The following is a 26,197-nucleotide window of genomic DNA, read 5'->3' as shown; positions in this document are numbered from 1 at the left end:
TCAGGTGGCAACTACCAGACTTACAGAGGTGCCACCGGACAGACAACACTGAACCTTTTGGAAGGTACTTCAAAGGGCCTAGCAGATGCTTGTTGGTCACTTGCCCAAAAGCAGAAATAGCCAGTTTCAGCTCTGGGTCCTTGCTGGCACCAGCATGATAAGCCTTTCTTCTCCTCTCTCACACATCTTTAGATAGGTCTTTGACAAAGCTGACTGCAAGCTTTGATTTTGCCTGCCTGGCAACCTGAAGGGAAGAGGCTGCACAAATAAAAGGGACAGATGGGTCATTCAGAAGGGCAGTCTGTCGTTGCTCCCTGGCCAAATTGGGGAACTCACCACTCCAGGGTCCCAGTAAGGATCATGCTCTGAAGGCAAAACAAACCTCTCAGGAACAAGTGAATGATCACATTTCCCTACTAGTGAGCTGTGTCTTGCACCCACTTTTTTCCTTATAAGAAATTGCCTGTGCTTCCTGCACACCTGCAGCAGTTCCTGCAAATACTACAGAGCTCTGCATGTGCCTGAGCAGGAGAAGAGGCAGGCACAAGAGTAGCTCCAAACAAACACAGACACGGTACAATCTGGCCCTAAATCTCCAAGTGCATCTGAGTAGAGTCCTTAGTTCTGGTCTGTACACAAGTGACACTACCTCACCCTCTTGTTCCTTCCTCTCCACCCTCCCCATTCCAGCCTTTGCTATGTAGCAGGAGCACTCTCCTCTCAGACACATCACACCAGCTGCCTCACAGTCCTCCTCCCTTGGGGCCAGGAACCCCAGGTACCATGCTTCCCACAGAGCTGGCACGTGGTGCGTACTTGGGAGTGTGCAGCTTCCAGTTTGCATGAGGCCAGGGCAAGCAGATTCCCTCTGGCCAGGCAGGCTGGCACAGAGCAGCACGCTGCTTTCAACTTGAAGGGTACACAAATTAAACCTGCAAAGTGAGGATTAATTAGCCTGGCATGTGCAGGCTGCAAACACATGCTGACATAGTGCACTTGCCTCTGGACAAACCACCCCAGCTGTGGAAGCCAAGCACAGGAAGTGGGTGTATTATGGGAGAGGTGTGTGGGAAAAGAGGATCACAGCTCTAGGGATTGGGAGAGGCAATGGGTGCCAGGTTCCCACAGCCACACGAACAAAAAGGGAGCAGGAACAACTGCAGTGGGCCCGGATGCAGCGAGTAGATGTGCCTAATCAGTCATCTTGGACTTGAAGCTGACAGAAAACAGTGGCTCTCTGTGACCCTGTGCTACTCCCTACATCTTTCTCTCTGTTCCACCACTCAGATATTACCCAGAAGTCATTAAACCTGATCCTCTTCTCTCTGTGAAACATGCCTTGCCACTTTCCATTCCCTTAAACCACAGTGCCACTAGCCATAGCCACCACTGACACACAAGGCTGGACCAGAAGCAAGTGGGCTGCACCTTGTTCCTACCAGTCCCCACCTCCCCCTATTCTTAAACCAGACCCACAACCCACATCAGACCACAAAGCAGGAACAGTGATGAAAATAGGAAGTCAGCCTTCTCACTCACCAGCCACTTGCTACTTTCATGGTGCTGTGTGGATTACAGAGCTCTTGGTTATTCCACAAGGTCTATTCTGTGGGCACTTACATGATTTAACAGGTAAAAGGGCATACATGGCAGGAATTTATGAAAAGCAGGAAGCAATCAAAGTTCTTATCATTAAGGAAACATAAGAGGGACATAACAGTCCCACTTCTACCTGTTATGGGCAGGCTAAAGGCTGGTTAGCCTTTGCCATGAAATCCAGTAAAAGCCAGATATTTGGAGTAGTTTTTGACAGACAGAGGCATTCCCCCCTTGGCTACACTGGACCCTTCACATTGAAGAAACTCTGGACAAAGTCTTTGTCAGGAATTATTCAGAACAAGGGCTGGGGCTCTCCAGGACCAACTACCATCTTCAGCAGGCAGATGAATGGCTGGGTTGGGAGGAGCATAGGATACCCAAAGCTCCCACTTTGCTGAGCATGAATGGAGAAGGCCCTCAGCTAAGGCATGCCCATCAACTGGAGACAAGACACCACTAGGAAACTGGAACACCAAAATCTCCATGCGGGGCTTCTGACCATCAAGTAATCAAAGATTGTGACTGGCCAGCCAGGTGAGCCTCTCTTGTTGATTCTAAGATCAGGGTCATGTTTAGACACTCAGTCACATACTAGAAACAACCAGAAGGTTGGAAGGTTTGGGAAACAGTTAGCAAGCTGCAGTCTGGGATTTATGCTGCCTGAGATGCCCAAGCTGTTTATACTCATGATATGGTATAAATAAGGACACAACTCTAGGAACATGGCTTAAAGTTCTCCTCACCCAATCTCTCTTCAGGTGACTCACACTTTCTGCTGATTTCTCAGTAAACTCACTCTGAAATTGCAATCATGGTATTTATCTGAATATTTTTATGCTAAAATACTTGCACAACTCTGTGATGTGATGGAAGGGGCAACATCTGTGTCTATATATGTATTTATTTATATATATATATGCATACATACACACACTGAACCTTCTGACTTTTTAGAAATTTTTACTTTGTGCTACACAGCCAGAACCAGAGGTTTGCACCCATACTACTCTGTCACCTGGTATGCCTTGCACTTGTGAATAGCTCGGGCATTGAATAGCTCGGGCATCTGCTCAGAAGGCTCTGGCCAGCATATCTCCTGCTCAGCTCCAAGCTGAAAAGGTCCCTTGTTTTAGGAGAAGAAAAGCCAGCATGTTTCTGCAGTGGCCTTTTAGGATGCAGAGTAAGAGATAAGAGACAGGGAAGTCATTCGAGGAATCTGGCCCCTGTCCAAGCAGAGGGTGTTCTCAACAGTGATAAGATCAAGACAAGAGCACAAGAGGTTTATGTTCTGATTTAAAATTCTTATTTTTATATAGCAGAAAACATCTCTGATCAGCCAGGTTATCAGATTGGCCTTGAAATCCTTCCTTCCTTTCTGCCAGCCCCAACAAGATCCTTGAGACACAACTGGTAAGCCCCCGGGTGTCTTCTACCCACCTACGGCTGTTAAGATAAGCTCAGCACCACCAATCCCATTCAGAGACCGAATGTAGAAGTTTGTCAAGGAAGAACAAAAAAGTCTGTCACTTAGTCCTGGTTAACCCTCATCCCAAGAGGGCCTGGAGAACTGAAGACCAGTAGTATTATAGATACACTGGAAGAGAGGTCTCTGCATTCAGAGCTGGCCAAGCCTGGTCTAGGGAAGAGGCAGTTACACCCCACGAGCACATTGTCACAGTTCTGCTCCTTCCAGTGCCCAGGAAGCATCTCCATTGCAAAACACACCACGCAAACACACTCTGGACACTAAAATACCCACAATGTGCGTGTGCCCCTCTCCCACTTCCAGTCCCTTGGTTCCAGTCACAGACATGACACTGCCTGACACTTTGGGGCACCAGGGACCAGGTCTGCACACTCACACTGCCCAGCTCATGGGCAACACCCACATAGGCCAACACCTGCCCCTGACCTTGCAGTGGCACGGGCATTGCTACATTTACCTTTCATGTACAAATCCACACTTCATGGAATGATGTCACCTCTAATTCATCTCTGATCATCTGCCCACAGGGGGTGATCCTTCTGTTCCATTATCCTTCACTGGGATGGAACAGAGGCAATATTTTTTTCTTTTTAATATTATTTGCTCTTCACTGTAGGCTGCTACTTCTCACAGCTGCTATTCCTGAAAACATTTCAAATTGAGCTGCTGCATGTTAGAAAAGGTTACTAATCTCTCTTCCATAATCTGCCTAGGTTCTTAGACTTGTCACATCACTATCCCATCATCACACTTAAGAACTGCTGAGTGAGTGGAAAGGCTGTAGCAGATCACCATCTGAGCTGGCCCTTGGGAAACTTAAGTACAGGAAACAACTGCAAGGTGACACCTTAGTGCTAAAACAGCAGCAAAACCCAACCCAGGTCACCTGCTTAAGAAAGACTACCAAAGACTTCAAACATTTCCAAAGGCTGTAGCTGTGTTTCCATGCCAGAGGGCAAAGACACTGGCCCTCCATCTCACCTTCCTATGGGAAACTCTTCCAGCAGAAGACAGAGGAAGGAATAGCTGTAATGATGCATGAGAAAACAACACCTTGCACCCTGACATGCCAGCAAAGCCACAGGATGTCAAGGCAACCAAAGTATAAACTAGGAGGAAGGTTTTTTAAAAAGCAGGCATCATCCCACTACACATGAGACACTGATCTCAGCAAGAACAGGATGAAAATGCTTCACTGATGATACTAGAAGGTCACTGTCATCACAGTCCTCACACAAAATGGAATAAGCATGATCCTTTCTCCTACAAGTTATTCAGCAGCAGCAGAAAAACTGAAGGGAGAAAGCAAGGATCCTTGCTTCCAATCCCTGGCACAAGCCATTAGATATCCTGCCTGCTCCTCAGATCAGGTCATTCACTGCATCTTCATCCAGTTGTATACTGTCTGGATATCTCTGACCACCTCAGTTCACAAAGACTTTGCCTGAGCTGAAACAGGAACACCTGTGCATCAGTACTAGAGTGACACAAAGTGGTTCACATGGTGATGGTGGTTCACAGACAGCTGCCTGGCTCCTCCTGTTAACAGCTCATCAACCCATCACTATAAGAGCTGCCCTCATTTCTTCTACCCTCACCACAATGGACAGGTTCCAACAATGAACCCGTGCCACCAGACCCTCAGCAACAGACAACCAAGCCTCTCACCCTGCCTCCTGTTATTACTCTTTGCAAAAGGCCACATTCAGTAGGGCCTCAGAATAGCCCTTCCAATACTTAGGTCCCTAGTGTGCTCTGACTCCATTACTGAACGTTGGACAAGACCCAGAAATCACAGAAGGGTCAAGGTTGGCAGGCAGCTCTAGAGATAGCCAAGTTCAAACCCCCTCCTCTGAGCAGAGTCAGCAGGAGCCTGTTGCCCAGGACTGCATCCTGGCACACCATGACTCTTTCCATGGACAGAGATTCCACAGTTTCTCTGGGCAACCTGAATATCTTGTGCCCATTACCTCTTGTTCTGCTGCTGGGCAACACTGAGAAGGAATACCATGCCAAGCATGTCCTGCTGGCTGGATTGAGGTTTCCCTTTATATGATGAGAGGATGGCACTGTCTTTCAGAAGTATTGACCTCTCAGCTGTTTCCAGAGCTGAGGCACTTCAGCAAAGAGTTCTGCCAGGGACCTGCTGCTTCCTTTCTCAGCTGGGTACACAAAAGTGGGCATTCACAATCACTTGAAAAATGGAGGCAAAAATGCACCTTTACTTAACAGCTCTGCCACCATAAGAGACCAGCAAGAGGCTGTGAAGTATCACATGCTATTATCATGGAAACCACAAGTGCCTCAGGTGGAGAGGCACTGTCCCAGCTTGGCAAGGCTGGCCAGAGCAGAGTGGATTTTGTGCCATCTGTCAGAAAAGTGTGCTCTCAGTTTCTGCTGTTTATTTTATTGCAAGCTGACGCGGGCTTAAGGAGCAAAGGGATAATTCTCCTTTCAGGTTCCCCAGGGGCACAATAATAAGGCACAATAATGAGCTTAAGATGTCAGGAAACCACCTCACTGAGGCATCACTGAAACCCAAGGGACTAGAGAACCATCACCAAGCACCACTGGAAACAGCTGGTGTCCAGGGACACCAGAAAAAACCCAGTGAAAGAGTAGGGGGCAGGCATAAAGGGAGGTAATACAACAAGATGTGCTAAAACATGGCAGCAGGATTAGACAGCTGGCAGGTCTGAAGGAGAGGCACAGTCTGGGGAGAGTTCATGGGTCACAAAAGGACACAGCTATATTGAAAACAATCCAGGCAGAAGCACATAAGAGCACGTACGAGATCAAGATTAATTGTGCAATCAGAAGTATCAGGTCACTCTGGGGATGCTGGAAGACAGGACTGAAGAGCCCTAACAGGATGTGTTTGAAAAATCAGAAAAATACCACTCCTAGCTCTGCACAAGGCTCTAGCCAGCTCTACCTGCTCCTCCTCCTCTCAGATACCAAATTCATTTCCAGAGCAGTGATGGGCAAGGACATCCAACCACATGCTTATTAACTGCAGCACTTCTGGGTACACAAAGGCATCGTTCCTATTGCCTGCTGGGCAAGGTAAAAACCTTGAAAGGATCCTGGTCTGTCATTCATTCCTTTAGCAAGGCTATAATAACCACTGCAGTGAAAATAGCAGCTTCATCATGAAGAATATTTGTTTTCTTCCCCCTAATCTGTTTTTGCCTGTGTATCACAAACATGAAGGATCATGTGGACTGAGGTACACCTGGTTTGGTGACAACATAAAAGGTCACAAACAAACAGAATTTTAGAATGTTTTGGGTTGGAAGACACCTTCAAGATGATCTAGTTCCAATACCCCTGCCACGACAAAGACACCTTCTACTAGACCAAGTTGCTCAGAATCCCATCCAACTTGGCCACAATTCTTCTTTCAGGGATGGGGCAGCCACAACTTCTCTGGGCAACCTGTTCCAGGGCATCCATCACCCTCACTGTAAAGAATTTCTTCACAAAATCTAATCTAAATCTACTGTCCTTCAGCTTAAAGCCATTCCCTCTTGTTCCATCACTACACACCCCTGTGAAAAGTCCCTCTCCAGCTCCCTCACAGCCCCCTTTAGGCACTGGAAGGTGATACAAGGTCTCCTAGGAGCCTTATCTTCTCCAGGCAGGGCAACCCCTGCTTTCTCAGCCTGTCTTCATAGGGAAGGTGTTCCAGTCCTCTTAATTTCACAGCCCTCCTCTGGGCTTGCTCCAACAGTTACATGTCTTTCTTCTGTCAGGGACTGGATGCAGCACTCCAGCTGGGGTCCCACCAGAGCAGAGTAGAGGGGGAGAATCACCTCCCTCAACCTACTTGCCACATTTCTCTTTGATTCAGCTTAGGATACACCTCCCACAACACCATATAACACTGACCAGAAGAAAGACAAGGTACCCACAAAGGAAGCAGGGGTTGGCTGATGGAATCCAGGAATCTGCTAAAGACAAACCTCTCAGAGGTGGAGGCAACAAAATCTACAAGGACGAGATTTGAGCACACCTGATAGGGATGCAGGCTGTCAAGCATGGAGAGGCTCAGGACACTGCAGCTTCATCCCAGCTAAAAAGTTATGCAAGCAATGTAGATCTGATCTGTCATCACTCAGTCCCATATCCCATCTGGTTCTGCCAACACCATCATGCAGGTACAGTCCCGTTTCCCCAGCTACCTAAGACCTCTCACCCCTACCAAACACCCCTTGGTCAAGAAGAATCCAAATGACACCCCACTGGACAGCTATGCTGTATGAGCTCCCAGCATGGGATGCAGACTTTTACACCAAGGAAGCTTTGAAACCACAGTCTCCAGAATGGAAAAGACAATGTATTATCAGCCTTGTCTGCACCTAACCTAAATTGCAACTACAGTCTATACTCCACGCTAGCAATTTTTGTTATGCAGCTGATCAAGCCACAGGAAATCTCCAGAAATCATCTTCTGGACACAGATGGTCAGTGAGAATGACCACATCAGGTATATGTGGAAAGATGAAGGAACTGCACCAGAAAAGGGCAACTTACACGAATTTTAATTACTCTAGTCTTCGCTCCACAATTCTTCTTGAGCAGCATCTTCTGAAAGAGAAGTAGAATCCAGGGATTAGTAGATATAGCATGAATGAACAGAAAGAGGGATATTGTAAGGAGTCCCTTTTAATCAAGATTTCATTAAAACAAGATGGATGGATGGTTAAGTGAGACATGAAAGATTAAGGATCACCAAAGTGGCCAACAAGTAATCAGCCTAATCTGAGACTGTCTCATGCAGCCTGCAGAGTCCTCTGGCAGTGGCTGATTCCCTGGGTTTTGAAAGAACATACAAGAAATTTCACAAGGAAAGAGATAGAACAACTGCCTGAAAGGAAGTTTCTTCTTCATTTCCGTCAATTAGTGGTTAGACTCTGCCCTGAAGCAGGTGAATTTGTCTTCCCTTACAAAGGAAAAAATAGTCTATTTCATGTAAATGTGGATGTTCGCATTATTTAACAGATATTTTCATTATGCTTATTTATTTAGAATAAAGAAAAAAAAACAAGGTAAAGGCACCTGCCTGCAGTTCTAAATCTCTTTGCCACATATTGCAAGAGTCATTAAAGTTGTCATAACATGAACCACACAGCTTAGCAAACAGGATATACTTGAACCAGCAATTATTCTGGGAAATTACAGAAATAAATGGGTGAGTTGAAGTTCTATCCCAGTTTTGAGGCAGTGTTTTGAAAGCTGGCAAGTGAATAAAATCATTCTTTCCCCTCAAAAATCATCACAAAACAAATCCCAAGTGGAAAAACAAGGCTTCAAGAGAACAGCTCTTTCATTTAAAAAAATAATTCAACTACATTTTTCATACTGAAAAACCTGGTGAGGGAGCCATGTCAGGAAGAATCTTCTCCATCAGCTTTTGAAAGAAATACAAGACTTTCCTAGCTTCTGTTTTTAACACTTCTCCAGTTGGAAAGCTGTGTGAAGTATGGGAAAACACTCCCCACACTCACATGCTTTTACAAAGCAACTCAAGTGTTTTTCAGAGGAAGTTCTTAAAGGCTGTAGAAAGACATCCCACCATTTTACCCATGAGTGGTAAATAGTGAGTGAAGATTTTCTCTCTTTTTGTTTGTTGTCCTTCTGCTTTCTCTAGCACAAAGCAAGATAAACGCAACACAGTACAGGGAGGCTTGGAAACTCAAAAGCTTAAAATATCCAAAACATACAAAAACCTCTAAAAAATTCAGAAGAAAAAGCACCACCCCAAAATTGAAGTCAGTGCTTAGGTGAAAATATTTATTATTTTTCCAGTAGAAAGTACTGCTGGGAGGTGGGAAGAAGTCCCATTCCTCCACCGCCCTGTCACTCTACATCCCATAAGCACGTCTTTGCAGTCCCAATCCACATTACTGCCCAAAACTTGGAGAGGGACTCGGAGATCCACCCAGCATTTCTACACACATCAGCCTCTTTGATCTAAAATCCAGAACTTGGCACACTCACATCCCACTTCGAAACTTTCACATTAATAGTTTGGGGCTCAAGGACAGTGTATTTCACTATCCAAGCATGCATGGGGAAGAAGGGAGGTGCTGCAATGATTTTGAGCTTTTTCTGTTAATCCTTTAGCAGGTGAATCCTACTGCTGTCAGCATTATTCAAAGGACTCAACAGCAGCCATGTCTGACTGCTCTGGTCCCAGGTCTGACCTGGCAGCACAGCCCCAAGGTTTCTAACCCAAAAAGTCTTGCACTAACCAGGCAGGAGAGGAAGGGAACTGCTGAACTGAACTAGCCCAGCCCACGGTACTAAACAAGTCCTCCTGGGAATTCTACGAAATATCACAGGACTCAGCTCCCAGCCAGGCTACAAAGCAGCTGCATTAAGGCTAGTATTTACTGTGAGGTCACTGCCTTTCTTAAGGCCCCCATAACCACACAGTGAAAAAGAGAGAAGGAAGGAGACCTTGGTAGGGCTGACAAAACCCAGGGTGTAAGGAAGGGCAAAGTGAGGAGCTGTGAGGTCCTGCAAAGTTTTGGTCTCTCCCTAAGTTTGTCTTCCAGCAGCTGTGATGAAGAAGGGTAGGCTAGATAGCTCAAGCCACAAGCCCACTGGTGGGATAGAATGTGCAAGACTAAGTTGGGTTGAGCAATGCAAGTGAGAATCAGGACTCGTGATTTTGAGCCCCATCCTTTAGGGGAAGAATGCTGTTAGAGCAGAACATATCCTGCTGCATCCCATATGACTACAAGCTTTTTAACTTTGGGTGAGACCCTCAACTTCCCCAGGCTACTGTAAAGCAGAGCTTTATAGTAGTACTTGGCAGAACCCTCAGGATGAAGTGAGGCTGTGACACACAGTTCTACATTGCCTCAGTAGCACCACTGAATCCTCTGTTGAAAGAGAAAAAACAGAGCTCTGCTGGCCAAGGAGCAAGTACAACACCTTCCAGTACAGTCCAGTGGGATGAAGTGCCTAGCATGATCACATCCACAGGTCTCCCAATGACTTCATCAGGGTGCAACAAAAGACATTATTTCCCAACTAATATCTTGCAGCAGAGGCAGGAAGACATTTACCCATCCTGGCCTTGTATTAACACATATAGGGAGGACCAACAGAGACAGAAATTACAAGATGACACCAAATAGTGAAGGAAAGGTTTGAACTAGCTGTAGATAGATGGACAGCCACCTGAACTCTTCCAAGAGAAATTCAAGTGCTCAGCTGTATCTCAAGTCCTACTCTTCTGGTAGAAAACAGAAGTGTTCTTTTAGTGATGCTGTTGTGATAAGCTTTAATTATATGAGACTCTTACCACTAGTTACACTACTGCTACAGTTTGCAAAGGTTTCATTGTGCAGCAAGAGCAAGATACCCTACATAACAATTTTCGTTCCTCTTGCGTTTTCTATTTGTTCCTGGCATTCCTCTTGATGGACTGAGTAGAAAAATAAAAACATGACATCCCCTCACCCACAGGCAGTTAAACTGGAGCATAAATCTCAGCATACAAAGCTCCCTGGAACTGCTAGGTTCTCTTATTTCCACTTAGACTGAAAGCAGAGCAAGACCACTTGTGCTGCACTCTTACAGCTTCCAAGATCCCACATCATAGTAAGATCCAAAACAGAGGGAGAGAGCAAGCCAGCCACATGATCCTGCAGCTGAGAATGAACACATGGAGGGCAAGTTATCAAATGTTATTCTATTTAATCAAATTGCTTCCACCTCACTTGCAGCCACACACTTTCTGCACCCAGCACAGCAGAGCCATGCTGTAGAAAAAGTAAGTCAAGCCATCTTTGAATGGTTTTCCATCCCTCCGTCTTCCCTTTTCTTGCCAAACCTGAGTGCAGACTTTGGGACATGCAGTGCTGCCTAGCAACAGCCAGGGACTTTCCATGGCAGCCTCTCCTCATCCTCCCTCTGGAGACCTCCACGTCACAAGCCAACCACGGGATGCAGCAACTCATTAACTCCTATTTACAGATACAAGGCAGAGCTGAAATAACATTTATTTGGTTACATGACTTGCAGTAGCCTAAAGCAAGGGAAACAGCCTATAAGAAAGGTGACATATTCAGTTTAGTAACCCTGGGATCATTCCTAACTACTACACCAGTGTGAAAGTGCAGTTTTATTTCCTCAAGCTATTTTCTGGGAGTTATGACAATGAGCAGAGCAGAGATTTGTCAAAGGTCATGGAGGATATTAGTAGCAGAGCTGAGAATAAAACCATAGGGTATGGTTTCCAAAACTTTCTTCCACCTGCAGAAAATGGAATGGAAGAAAGAGGCAGTGTCTCTACTTCAATTAAAAAGTCTTTCCTGCTGGTCTCCAACAGAACTGCTGACATCAGAGCTGAAAAATACAGCTTGGGAACACTATTATTTGCATTAAGGGAAATTTATTTTGCTATCTACTGTGACTTCTACTAAAAGGAGAAAATGGCAGGACTAAGGAAATGTTAAAGCGTTTTTGAGGACACAAAAGTTATGCCTCACTCTAAAAGTAAAGCTGAATTGAAACACTTTAGGGTTAACTCTCCAGAAAGCAGCAGAATCAGTTCAGCCCAAGAACCCACCCACCAATCTCTCAGTCCTGAGCCTGGATTCAAAGGAAAGCTGCAGGGACTGGAAATAACAGAGTCATATATTCACCAAATGAAATGTGGTAATGAACCTGATCTACCACACATGTGGCTTTGCTGGACAACACTGCCACATCAAAATACCCCCATTAGAGCTGAGAGGAGCCACCAGCCCTGTTTCTCTTGGAGCACAGCTCTCTAGTCCAGCCTTGCTTCAGGAAATACCTCCAACTGCTTAAGCAGCAGTGCTCCAAGTCCTCCAACGTTGACTTGAGCAGTTCTGAACTAACCCAGAAGGAAATGGTGAATGCCTACATTTGCTTATGCATGAAAGTACCATAGAACTATTCTATACAAACTGCACCATCCAGATGACTAATATCTATTATAATCAAAACACAGGCATTCTTAATGCATCCTAGATCACTCTGGGAATAATGATATCCCCAAGACAAATTAATTTATGTCATCTTGCTGCAACAGTTCAAAACTAAGTATTTAAAACTGTCAATGCACAGTTTAAAGACAGGCATCACAACTTAATTTGCAAATGTTTAAGTTTGAACAACTCTTAAACCAGCATACTGTGCAAAATATTTTACATTAATGGATATTAATAAGCACTTTTCATCTTACGTCTGCTTTTCATATACACATTTCTCGTTTTAGAATAGTTTCATTTTCACTACCTCCACAAGACAAAGCAACTCTTTTGTCCATTAGTGTTAGGGAGGGCTGTTAATTGCTATTATTTATTTAGTTTTACTATCACAGTTTTAAAGTCAGGGGCCTGTCCAGAGTTGGATGCAGTTTAACTATTACTGGTTTTCTTAGACTAGTTTAGCCTATTCCAAGCAAGAGAGCTCAGGAACTCTCAATTTCTCAACACAACTCCTCATTTAATGACACACTTCATCAAATGCTACATACTGGTATACAATCAGCTTGTTACAATTTACGAGTGTTGCAGGGATTTTCACTTGCTTAATGAAAGAGGTTTCAAAATTTTTTACAAAAGCTGTATTCTGTATACTGTATTCAGTAACTGTGCTTTAATTTGACTCAAAGATCAGACTTTCCAAAGAACGTCAAGCAGGCCAGACATCTGCCTTTCTTTAGTTTTGCTCATGACCCTCCACAGGACAAGTGCACTTTAAAGATATGGACGCTTCTGTTTCTTGTTGACATCTTAAGGCTCTTGACAGGATACAAAGTTCAAACAGTCCAAATTTTCAGAAAAAGCCTCCTCAGTTCTATTACCCCCATTTTATTTCTATGCTGTTAACCCCACCAGCCAGCTTCCCAGGCGTCCAGAGTCTTCTAGGAACAAGAAGGTAGACCAAGCTTGAATGTCTAGCACAGAAACAGGGAAACAAAATGATGTTTCTTGCTTTGTCAAAAAAAAAAAAAAAAAAAAAAAAAAAAAAAAAAAAAAAAAAAAAACTGAAAGAAGAAACAGCACAGTGTGAGGAGAAATTGCACACAGCAGAGGGCTGATGAAAAGGGAAAAACCATGCCTGGTGATGCAATGTGCACAGAGAAAATTGCCTCACATCAAGGCAGGGAGGCAGCTCCATGGCCCATTAAACAGAGGACTTAAGGGGCCTCAAGAAGACACATCTTGGGACAGTGAGGTGAAGCAGATGTGGGTGCAGAGGCAATGCCTAAATGTGAGTTCCAGCTCGATGCCAATCCTATTACACACAGTGAGCCAGCCAGGGAAGCACAGCCCTATGGCTCTCCTCCTCTGGGAAGACATTTCAGAGCAAAGAGCCTGCCCCATCTCCTTTCCTAACAGCCCTCAGAGCCAGGTTTGGGCCAGGAGGAGCAGCTTTCCCAGCAGCCAGCTGCTGATGAAAGCCTGTCCTGGACGCCAGCTCTGCTAGGGCAGGGCGAGCTGCAGAGGGTTAAAGCACAGGGCAGGGGTGCAGCTGCAGCACAGTGGGCAGATGAGGTCAGGGTGCTGCACAAAGTGGCCATTGTGCAGCATTTGTGCAGCACACTGTGGCTGCAGGCTTCTGCTTGACCGGGTCCCACCTCGCTCCCACCGCGTGGCACCGGGACAGCAAGGGGGCAGGAGGGGGGACCCACAGCTGCTCCCACCGGAGCAGGGAGGCACATGCAGGCAAACCACAGCAGCCTGATGCTGCTGATGAAGCACAGCGATCCAGCAAGGCCCCTTCTAGGACACAGGCTGAATTAGAGGAGAGGGATCAGCTGTCCCCAAAGGCAGTGCTTGCACAGGCCAGGTGTGAAACCCCAGCACAGCCCCGGACACAGCTCAATAGCAAGGCTGAAGCTTTCAGTGTTTTCCCAACTCAACAGCTCTGTGCACCTTCAGGCTTAAATATCACAGCCCAGTGCCCTCTGCTTTAGAGAAATCCTCCACCCAGGAGAGCAGTGTTCCATGCCCACGTGGCAAGGCACAAGGGAGCAGGGCCATGGTTCCTGTCCTTTTGCCAACACAGTGATGAGTTTTCTACAAGGAGCAAAGCCAGGTCTGCTGTCCCAATGAGTTTAGGAGAATAACAAGAAAAAAAAAAAAGCAAGCTATTTTGTAGGTTGATTTTTGGACTGTTTTTTAAAATTTCTTAGCACTGAGAAGTGCTGCTAGGACATGAGCATCACCTCTTTGCCCTGCAGTACAAAAACTGTACAGAAAAAAAAAAAAAGTCATAGACTCCTCCTTACTGCTTTTAAGCTGAAGCAACTCCAGCTGAGACCAACCCCCATCCAGGCTCAGGCTTCCAGGCACACATGACTTAAATTGGCAGACAAACCAGGGGGCCAAGCTTTCCTAGCAGGCACCTGAGGTACTCTGCATTTCCATCACCAGGGATGCCCTGTACCAGGGGATGACCCACTGTCCGGGACCAGGGATGCAAAGCCACTATCCAGTGCATCCATGTAACAGACACAAGCTCCCTGCCCAGCCCCTGAAGCAGCACAGCAACAAAAAGGCCATAGTTCAGCCATAGCTTTAAATTACAATTATCATCAGTCACAGTCTCCAGACTTCTCCATCAGAAGTTAAACAGCCTCACAGCATTTTAAAATACTGGCCAACTCAAATGGTTTGGCCAACAGGCCCTCCTACAAAAACAAACCCCACTATCCAAACACTAAGCTGTTGTGATACTGTGGAACATCCTAAAAAGCCTCTTAACCCTTTTGAAAGTTATTTCTAGTCAATATTCAGTTGAATTAGTCATTCATGCTTTTTTTTGCTACATTTATCCTCAGTCCATCTGAAGCTCCTTCAAAACATCAACACATTTGGTCTCTTAACACTGTCATAAGGGCTCCCATCTCAACCAGGATAGGAGGCGCAGCTATCCAGGCAGCACCTCTGCCAGCAAGGGCCAAAAATCCACAGCCTCCATATAGTGCAAACACTGACAGCTTAGTGTATCTGGACAAGGCAGCAGAGGAAATGCTGATTATTAAGTGATCATTGAGAACAAATCGAAATTTTAAAAAAGCCAGGCAAGGCCCTACAAAAAGAGATGTACTGCAAGAACTTGCACTCAGCAAACAGCAGACCATGAAAATCAGAATAAAATAATTCCTGTGGTCACCAAAATGCTTTCCGACATGGTATCATCAATCACCTCATTTTGTGCACTACTGGGAAGGGTTCAGCTATCACTGCTGAAGAGAAATGGGTGAGAGCCTACAGCAAATACAAACTGGCAGAATAGCAAGGCAGTCTCACCAGTAACTGCTCTCTAAATAAGCTCAGCCCAGTTGCACTGCAGTCCAGAAAGGCAAGGTGCAAGTGATCACCGCAGAGTGGCACCAGGCTCCTGGGCCTGGTCAATGCCTGCTACAGAAAAGAGGGAGCTGAAGTCTGGCCAGCAAGGTCTGCCACCTGGCAGAACATCTGAATTCCCACTATTCCCAAGGCCCAGAGAACAGATTAAATTATTCAAATTACAGGCTGCTTTTTGAAGTTTTCCCTGCATATCACACTAGAGCCACAGCTAACATAAACACTGCTACCTACTCACACAGTTGTGGTCTAAGCAAACAGACTGTCTGCCTGTCTGTAGGTGACTCTGGTTTTCTACTGCTCCTCTGTGTCCTTTGTGGCATAGAGTTTCCAGATATACTCCGGACCTGTACAGAAGCCCTGTCCCTTTAGGAACAGATAAAACAGGCTGTATTTGCCCTGGCACTTTTACCACTAGCCCTTTGATTGGAATTAGGGGATGGAGGAAGTGAACACTCTCTGTGGAGCATCTCTGGCTCAGCAGCCGCTTTCCCTGCTGGTCTGGCAAAGTCTGAGTCTGCTGATCTGCAGGGTACATCAGATGGGTTCATCTATTCACTCCATGCCAACCCCAAATCCCTCACTGAGTTTTCTCTGAGGCCTGGAAAAAACTCAAAGCTCCATTTGTGCAGGAAATAGACCTGACCAAAAACTCCAGCACCTGTGGAGTAACAAAAATGTAAAGAAAGGGCAGGATTCATTAACTCCCTATCACTCATCTGCACATGCCAAAGCTACCAAAGTTCAAAGGTTGGGCTTGCCCCTCCTTCACACTAGAGTCTGTAAAAGGAGGAGGGGTGCAAAGGGACTGGGGGGTCTAGTTTCACAGCTGGCAGGCATGGTAGCAGCTCCTGAGAAAAAGCTTACAAAGCTTTTAATTCAGGGCAGCCAACGTGACCATTTCCTCCCTTCCTTCCTGGCCTTGGCTCCAAAGCTGTCCACAGGGAATGTCCAGTCCAGTCTAACATATCATCTGATGTCTCTATAGTTTATCTCACTTCTAACTGAGGCCTTGGCTCGGACATGACTCCAAAGCCCTCCCTCCCCACAGGCTTTTGCTTCAGGCAGAGCTAGGGCAGAAGGCATACTGCCTCCTGCAGCTTTATCCCACTCCCCTCATCATGGCTGCTGCAGCACATGGGACATGGCAGTGCTCGGGGCATGCAACAAGCAGCCCCAGACTATTCCACCCTTTGCTGTTTAAATGCTGTCCCCAAGTGCCCCAAGAAGGGGTTAAGATATCAACACAAGTCCGGCAATAGAGTAAAGGCAGTTCCCCTTTAAGTAGGGACATACAGAGAGAGCTCTGAAAAAAATCACACAGCTGTATACCCTGGGAAAGAAGAAAAATACTAAAATCGCTGAAAGGTACCAACTCTTGTCAGCAGTGACATTACAGGCACATGGAGAGGAAGAGAATCCACAGATGGCTGCTCCAAACCCAGAGGACATAGGGATAAAAGTGTGTGCATTTACACTATCCTTGGGTAACTGAAAAAACAAGACATTCCAAATGTTCTGTGCATGCCACGGGCCTCATACACACCAGCCACAAAGCGAACAGCCAAGCATGAGGAAGACCAGATTTCCAGAAGAGACTGCATGCTCACACAGGTTTGCCACATGAAAAGATAGATGTGTGTGTGGATGGCAAAAGGAAAAAATAGGCCAGAACAACCAGCTCAAAATGGTTTCAAGTCTAGATTTTTAAGCCAATTCCTTCCTGGTTTTGACACAACTAGAACATTTTAGATGTTCATATGAAGTATTTATGTTTAAAAGTAAAAATTCTTGGATTTAAATGCTTGTTTGTCAGTCCAAAACCCTGCCCTAAAGGTAGCACAAGGAACTTTTCAGGAAGTATAAAACCCACACAAGATCTACCTAATCCACCACAGAAAATATCCAGTGGAGATAGTTGGTTTCTCTAAGGAGAACCTGGAATATATACCTTCTCATCAGATTTTTAGCCAGAGGCTTGGTCTTAGCAGAGCTTCTCAAAAATAGGGCAACATGAGATACACTCATGGCACTAAATGAAGAATGGATTTGTCAGTGGCCTGGATCTTCACAACAGGAACCTCAAACGGTGGCTCTGAACTGCCTCCCACGCTCTCCAGCTGAGTGCAAAGGACATTACCCTGTGGGGACCTTTGTCTTGGGTTCATCTGGCGCTGCTGGGAGCACTCACAAGTGGAACTTGAAGAAGAAAACACATAAGGTCACATCTTCAGATGAGAACTTAGATTCATGGACAGTGGAGAAACTTTGAAAAAGCCAAAAGCAGACTGACTACATAAACAGCTTTGGAAAGCCAAAACAAGCCTGTCTCAAAGAAGCAAACATCCCAAGGCTTGGGGCTTGCTCAGACTCTGAACACAGGGCAACAGAGTCTCTCTCCTTCTCCTCCCAGGGCACACACGTGTCATGTCTGCACTGCCCTGTAAAATATTTAAGCATATTCTCCTTTCACATGACTATCCCTCTTGGGGAAATCTCATGTGTTTGCGCGAGCGCATTAAAATAAACCAACACTACATCAGAAATTGGAGACCAGAAGATGATACCATTTTTGCCTACAAATAGACAGCTATGAAGTGGGAGTAGTATAACACTAATCACCACAGAGAGAAATGATGATGTAAACCAACTGTTCCCACATTTCCCACTCAGACACCTCCTTGTCCCCCTGCTCCTCTTCCCCACTGAACCTCACTTATGCATCAGTGACAAGGGAACATGCAGAAGCAGCTAGCCAGCTAATAGGATAAAGGCCTCTTACTCCAGGGAGCTAATCCATTGATGCAGAACATAACTAATGACTGTGCTTGGAGATTGCTCTCCCATGCCCACATGCAGCAGGGCCTGCCCACACGTGCCTGGCAGCACAACACTGCACAGCACACAGGGTCTTGCTCAGGTGGTGCTCAAGTGTTGAAACTCAGAACTTCTGATGGGATTCGACCTAGCAGCTTTGAAAGGGCTAGCCTAGGCCTGTACCCATGTGAACAGCTTGCAAATATTTCACAGGAGCCAGTAAGTCCTGCCTGGTACACTGTCCTTCCTCTTAAGTAGGCATACAGTTTCCTTCAGCGCTGCAGATCAGCACTTGCAGATTCTGATACCATTTTGCATCCCTTTGTTCACATCCTCACAGGTGCACATGGCTTGAGATGGTGTAAAGCTGGTCCAGGGAACCATTCCCACTGCAAGAAGCAATACAACCAATTCAGCAATCAGTGTTTCTCCCTGGACACTCCAATGAGCTGAGTGAGCTTCAGCATCTCTACTTGTCCATGGGTACCAGCACAAGATACACATTACTCCTGCCAACTTTTTAAAACTCCCCTGCATGAGGGCAGTGAGGCACCATTAGAGCCAGAAGCAGATGATTGCCCTTCTAAACAGGTGTTAGCAGAGCACAGCAACCCTCAGAGCTGTGCATGTGCTGGAGAACTGCTCAAGCATGTCACTCCATGGCCTGCATCAAGACCCACTTTATAAATAGTTGGAAATAAACCATCAACTCAATAGTTTGCAAGATCCGTATCTGAGCCTGTATAACATGTCAGTGTTCATAACACATGTATCAGTTTTAATGCACAGATCATATCAGTGTTTCCTTTGTTCAGCACAGGATTTTGGCCCATCTCATGCTTACAAAATGGTCATGCCCTAGGACCAAGAGGGCTCCTTCACTCACCACACTGCAGATTAACTCATTAAAAAGAGACCAGAATGTCACAAGGCCAAGTTCATTAGGATCCTCTGTGTAGAGAAAGGTTAATAACCAAAGCAAATGTTTACACCCATTTATACGAATAGTTTTGAGCGTGTTTGAATGATTTAGATGCTTGCATCTGGAAAGCAAATGAACCAGTGCCTCAGCTCAGTACAGAGTTTTACACAGTGATTGAGCAACACAGGCAAGTCTCACAGTTGCAGCAGTACTTACAGCTGCTTTCTACCTCTAACCCTACCAGCAGCCCCATAATGGGACAGCAATCTGGTTTTTTTTTTTCAGCTTCTTGTGGTTTACCATTTCACTCGGCTCTAGAGAGAGTCCATAGCCTGTTCTGCTATGCTGCCCGTAGTTAAGAGTCTGCAAAATGCAAACAGGACAAACTAGCACAGTAAAAATGCCTTTCACACTTCTTGTAGCAGTCAGGCTTGAATAGAACATTGGTGAACTATGAAAGAAAAGAGACAAGAATGCTAAAATGGTTGTACTATCATTCTTTCTGCTTAGAAAATATTTTTCAAGAACATGACTTTCAGTGCTCATAATTGCACTCATTCCACTACCAATACTTAGAAACTAATAGGGTTGGTTATGTTATTCAGAAGGTGACAAGAAATTATATTAAGTTGAACATTAGTTAAGAGCTTGATTGGATAGCACACCAAATTCAGTACTACAGGGAAAATAAACATACCATGAACTCGCTGTGCTGTTTCCACCAGAGCTCTGAACAAAGCACTGCAGCTTAGATTAAGACTCACTTTAAAGTATGATCAATATACAGTCTTATCATCCAGTCAGGTACACCATGTTCTTATGTGAGGTTTGTCTGTCTTTCTGGCACATACAGCAAACAGTAGCAGTAACAAACTTTCCTGAACAAACTCAGGGCATTGCCTGACCTACAGTGGCTCTCCCCAGCTGCAAACCACATCACCTGAAACGTAACAAGGAACAAGTTTACAGAAGGGAGAAAAATCAGACATCTGACTAGCTCTATTTTAATGGTATTTCTACCTATACTAGGCATTACACAGATCCACAAGATTTGAAATTTGGAAAATTATTTTTAAAAAACTGTTCTTTGTTTCTTAATCATAATATGCCCACATACCATCATGGCAGAGCCTATAGGATTGTTTGTTGAAGTCACAGGCAAGATAGGGAGACTCCACAGGTAGACAAATTTTTATTTTGTTTATGCTGTCAAAAACAGCATGCTTACAATAAGATTGCAAAGTAACTTGCAAAGCATTTTAGGATTTGTACAGCAGATCAACCTGTTTTTTCCATAATCAAACTCGTGAAGGTGAAAATACAGCCTGCAAGCATATGCCGGGATTTTAAAGCACAAGCATGTTTTCAAATTAAAAATACTGCTTTTCCTAGTATAGACATGACCACAGATTTCATTTACATTAAGTTCCTAACACTTTAGACAAAGCTCAGTTTTGAAAATTCATTCCTGTGAAACTGCTTTGCATAAGCAGTCGAAGTCCAGCAGGAAACCAAAGATTGTTTGCAATGAGGAAAACCAGCAAGCTTCATAGTGTTTCTCTTAAGTGTCTTCCTTTGTGTTTTATTTTCAATTTACCTGTGGCCCCCAGGACACCTATATTTTTGAAATCTTTAATTTAGGAAAAATATTGTTACATGCTTTTTTTCCTTGAAGAGGAGAGTTTGTCTCTCCCTTATTGGTCATCGTTTCTTCAAAACAAATTGCAGCCCAACAAGAAGCATATCTGGGCTCACAGCTCTGGAAAAGGGCAGGGAGTTTTACAAGGGAATCTGCTCTGGTTTAACTCAGTCTCCATCTACATGAGAAGTAGACGCCTCTATTGAGTGCCTCCCCCTGTGAGATGAGCTGTGGACCAATGCCCAAAACTCTCATTGACATCAACAGGCTGAAAGAAAGCTCGAGCAGAGCCCAGCAGTGCGGTTCTCATGTAGAGCCAACAATGGAGAGGTTATTCAGAGCTAAGGCAGAAAATCAGAGCTAAACCCCTGCCCACGCCAAGGACAGCTGTGTTGTTGACAGCCAAGCTGGCTATTCTACCACTCCAAAGCTTGCCTCAAAAACAGCATTTCCTAGAGTGTTTACTCTAGTCACAGGCTGGGCCTTAAAAGCTCAGCCAGCTTCTGCCTATTGAGCAGTAATGGCTGCTGCGTTTTTAAGATTCAGACATGCCCTGGACAAGCTGCTTGCTCTCCATGTGTGGTGACAAACTGGAGCACAAATGCCCAGCATTAATAGTTAATCAGCACCATCACATGACTGCCCTGTTCCTGCTGTTACCACAGTCACACTACCACCTCTCTCCTTCCTTCCCACCCACGGGCAGTGCCCCATGGGAGACTGCAGGGTGCAAAGCACACCCATGGCACCTCTCAGACACCAGTGCCAAGCCATGCTGGGCAAGGAAGGTGTTTTGCTTCACAGATACACAGCTAAGCAATGCCAGGGAAAAGCTAAGGAAAAATAAGCTCTTGTTTTGCATTCCTTGCTACCATCTCTTCTGTACAGTGCTTTGAACAAATCTATAACCATCTGAATTCTAAGCAACAGGAGCCCCTGTTATCTTGTGGCTGCTGAATTCTAAGGAAATTCAATGCTTAGTGGTGGTAAAGCAGGAACAAAGAAGAAAAAACCTTAATCTATCTCTACTGCTTATTTCAGTTTCTTAACTTATACAACACAGAAAAGCAAACAAAACTTCCAGCATCAGATGCCCTCTGGACTTTATGAGGAATAATCAGATTGGTTCTAAATAGCCATTCACCCTCTCCAGTCTCCTCAAGCCACTTCACTGGCCCTCCAAAGAACTAAACTGTAAGGCTCTCTCCTTTTCAGAGGTTGCTACCACAAGCAAAAGATGCAGCTTATTACGCCTGAAGAGAGATCCATTCATCTGCAGACCAAATACAACTTGGGCAGTGACAGCATATGGTGGAGCCGCCTGCAGACTCCTTCTCTCCCCAGGCAAGGATGAGATATTTGTATCACAATGAGCCACATGCTGAGGGAGGAGTGGGCAGGGAGAGGTATCTGGCCAACTCAACAGCCACACTGGGACCAAACCCAGGCAGCCCCTCTACTCCAGACACATCAAGACTGGGGGAGGTGAGGACAATCCAGCCCTATTGCAGAAGGGGAAAACACTGTAGAGAAAGTCCTGACCTTCACTTCCAAGCAGCATCTCCAAGCTGGTGTTTCTGAGAAATATATACAGATGCAGCAAAACTTCTTAATCTGTCAGGCTCTTGAGACTACTTGGGCTGAACTCAGCGGCTGGGAAAACAACATGCCATCATTATCCTCCTGTATAGTACTATGTCAAAACAAGAAAGAAAATATCCTTCAGAAAACCTAATTTGAAAAAGATTTGCAGACGTCAACACACAAGAGATAGAACAAGGATATGCTGCAGGATGGCCACCCTTGGGGATCCAATCCAGCACTTACTCTGACTGCTGCTCACCCCACACCAGTCACATTTTAACCAGTTGTGTTGCTGCTGCAGTTAGGAGCCCTCAGTTTTGCTGAGTGATGTTCTCAGTGGCCAGCTGGCAGCCCACCATAAAACACTGCCAGTAGATATGGGAGACTGGGATTTTCCTTCTATTAGCTCAGTAGGAGTCATTCTGTGTGGTGCTTTGAGAGCAAAATGCTAGAGGTCAAAACTGCAACCTTGTCCATTCACATGCAGAGTTTCTGGCAGTTGCTTTCAGGCGGAAGTGCTTCACCTCCTTCCCGATTTGCTCCTCCCAGGCCTACCTAACCATAAGTCAGACCAAGAGTTCAAGTCCTACAAAGCATCACCAGCATCACTCTTTGAGTCACATCCCAAGGCCACATGCCAGTGGTGCCCATATGCCCATTTGATCTCCTCTTTGGATGACAGCCAAAGACTCAGCTCTGATCTAATACCTTCTTACCAGGCTTTAGAGCTTTGGGGAAAAAAAAAGAAAGACAGCAGGGTTGGGAAGGTAGCCAGCAAGCCTGCCAATCTAAATGATAAGCCCTTGGCTCTAACCTCAGGCTCATAATTTTCTGCCACTGGTGCCAGGTGCTATTATTGTCCCTTTGGGAATCTTAATACAACAAAAATACTCTCTCTAGCTCTATCTCCACTATTCTCAACTTTCCTATTCCACAGATCTCTACTACCTCTCCAACCTCAGCCACATTAAATTTCCTTCCCTCATCTTCCTTTTGCTCAACCAAGCTCTCTGGTGTTCTCCAAATGACCCTGACCAACTTAATCCCTGTTCTCTTTCATGATGCACAGCAGCATCTCAAGAAACCACATTTCATATGTCTCAGCAGATATTCTAGCTTCTGGCTCACCATCCCTTGGTAGTCTAGATGGATATATTCACCAGCATGCAAGTTTCCAGGAAAATGCAGCAAAATTACACAGCCACATGCCCCAGGAAAAAGAGACCGATAAGTATTTCCAGACAGAAGCTCATTTGTCCATCTCCCTCTTGAACTGTTGCCCCTTTGCCCATGTTACAAAACCAGAATAAAAAAACACACCGAGACAAAACAAGGAAGAAAAATATCAAGGGAGAAGAACAGAAGCATTTGGCTCTAGGAATGGACAACACATTCTGTGCCAGGGCTCACAAACAGTGGAAGAGGTGCAAAGAGAGGTCTGTGTTCAGAATAAAAGCACACTAGCAGCACATCTGAAAGGTGAACAGTATCAAGAGATGCCATGGGGCAAGGCAGAACTGGAGTGAACTTGCACTAAAATTAATTCTGCATTTCAACAATGCACAGAGAACACAGATCCTCATGAAGAAGCTGTTGACATACAGGCTGCATAACTTCCAGAGGGCCTTTGCAACCTCAACCATTCTGTGAGAATGCTCTAATCTCTGGTACGCTGGCTGATGGGGAGAGTTTAGGAATAGGACTAGATTGTCCTGCCTGCCTTGCCTTTGGCATTTACAAGCTGGCAGCAAGATGAATCTTACCATCAGTGAAAAGGAGACATAGTCAACTTACTTGCCTCCTTCAGGAGGAAATCATTATGCGTTCTAAGAAGCAACTAGGCCAAGCTCTACATGGGTTACTGCTCTCTTACATTCCAATTCACCCAGCTGCAGCTGCACACAGGCACACTTCCTAATGTTTTTGCATGAATTAGATAAGCATCCAGGGAAAACAGGAGACAGAGGTATCTGCTGCCTGGCAGAGTCATAATCACCTCCTTGGGACTAGGTGGAGCTGCTCATGCTTTCCCTTGCCATTGAGTCTCTCTCCACCTCCCAGACTGCATGTTTTCTCTCCACCCTCCTCTCCACCTCTGTCAGACTATCAATGTCTAATGTCAGCAAACTGGACATCAACTGGCTGGCACTGAGCCAGTCTTTACAACAGAGATCAAACTGCATCTCCTCAGCTGAGGAGAACATCTCCTTAGCTCCTCCAAAGATGCAAAGAACAAGACACTTGTACCATGCCCCATCTCCCACTCATATGGTACATGTCTAGAGCCCCAGAGCCTCCCACCATGGAACTACATCCTTGCAGGTGAGCAGACCAGACAATGTCATTGATCATGTTCAGCCTAAATTTCTTCATACTAGGACTGCCTTGCAGCAGCCACACATAGCATTTGTTTGCTGGCCACTTCAGTGCCAAACACTGTCAGGGTTGAGACAGACAAGCACTTCTGTGCTGGAGGAAGAGCTGCTGCAGCATATTTCTGAGGGTGAAAAATTAAAGCAAAATTGCAGGAGGTTACCAGAAGTAGAATTTCTCATTCTGTCCTGATGTAATCAGTTTCTGCAATACTTTCATATGTTGCTTCAACAAGCCCACAGACAAAGCACCACTTCCCACACCTGAGAGACAAGTTCTGGTACTGGGCCTCTTAAGAATTGGTGTAAGCCATTACGCTCAGCACAGGCCCTGAACTCCACTCAGTCACTCTGGAGAGTGAAGCCTGGGGCAGAGACTGTGCTGAAACTATCACCAGCACCAGATTTTCCAGCACCCTCTCACCACAGAGAGAAGCTCAATGGGCAAACAGATGGTAACAATTCTCAGGAACTGAAAAGGCCAGGATTCAAATGGGAGGCCAGAGGTGAAAAGGACTCAGGAGCTCACACGTGGAAGCTATCTGGAAGCTATTTGTCAAGTCCTGGAGAGACATGCAAGGGCAAAACCCAGCTGTGCTAAGGATATGGAATTCCCACCCTGGAGCCATTAGCAGCCCAAAGCCCAGACCTCAGTGCACCAGGGTCACACACTGGGTCCTTGATCACGAGAGCCAAGTGCTGATCTGCAGCCTCTGTGCAATCAGTATTGACTCAAAGGACATTTTCGGTGCTGATCACCTCACCGTTGCCCAGCCCAACAAAAATGCCATTATTGAAACATACAGCAGAAGGAAAATGGTCTTGATATTACACAGCTACGCCCAAATCAGCTAAGCCCCATCAGGCACTATATCCAGGCCATTCCAGTGTCAAATTGAGATGAAGATCCACTCATTTGCCCTGCACAAACTAGTCAGCCACCAAAGGGGATGCAGAGCCTGCAAGGAACAATCCAAATGTTAGCACAGGATGCATTTTTCTCTTCTGATAGCTTTTTTCATCCTAGCATCTCAATGCATTTCAAAGAATGCACTAAGTCTCCAAAATAATATGGTATTGACACTCTGTAGAGGAAGCCAAATAAAGAGCAACTGAAATCACTTGGCTTGCTCAGCCTGAAGAAGAGGAGACTGAAAGGAGACCTCACTGCAGTCTAGAACTTCCTTATGAGGAGAAGCAGAGGGGCAGGAACTGCTCTCTTCTCTGTGGTGACCAGTGACAGGACCCAAGGAAATGGACTGAAGCTGTGTCAGGGGAAGTCTGGGTTAGATATAAAAGGTTCTTCACCCAGAGGGTGGTTGGGCACTGTAAGAGGCTCCCCAGGTTAGTGGTCATGGTACCAACTCAAGAAGTATTTGGACAACACTCTCAGGCACATGGTGCAATTCTTGG

The 26,197-nt window shown here is 45.5% G+C and overlaps 1 protein-coding gene across 3 annotated transcripts in view; it reads right to left on the bottom strand.

The window, feature by feature from the left end:
- LOC106853807 (uncharacterized) overlaps positions 1 to 26,197 on the bottom strand; it is a 59,534-nt gene that overhangs the window by 9,269 nt on the left and 24,068 nt on the right. Inside the window, exon 4 of one of the 3 annotated variants that reach the window (XM_014877275.2) lies at positions 7,622 to 7,675. The exons of 1 other annotated variant lie outside the window; for it this stretch is intronic. In XM_014877275.2, the coding sequence (XP_014732761.1) occupies positions 7,622 to 7,675 (54 nt within the window). The remainder of the gene's footprint in view (positions 1 to 7,621; positions 7,676 to 26,197) is intronic. One more of the 3 variants, XM_014877276.2, reaches the window with a different exon arrangement.

This window comes from Sturnus vulgaris, chromosome 3 (genome assembly GCF_052056855.1).
Source record: "Sturnus vulgaris isolate bStuVul1 chromosome 3, bStuVul1.hap1, whole genome shotgun sequence".
NCBI classification, from domain to species: Eukaryota; Metazoa; Chordata; class Aves; order Passeriformes; family Sturnidae; genus Sturnus; species Sturnus vulgaris.
This window is presented reverse-complemented; position numbering and strand designations above follow the sequence as displayed.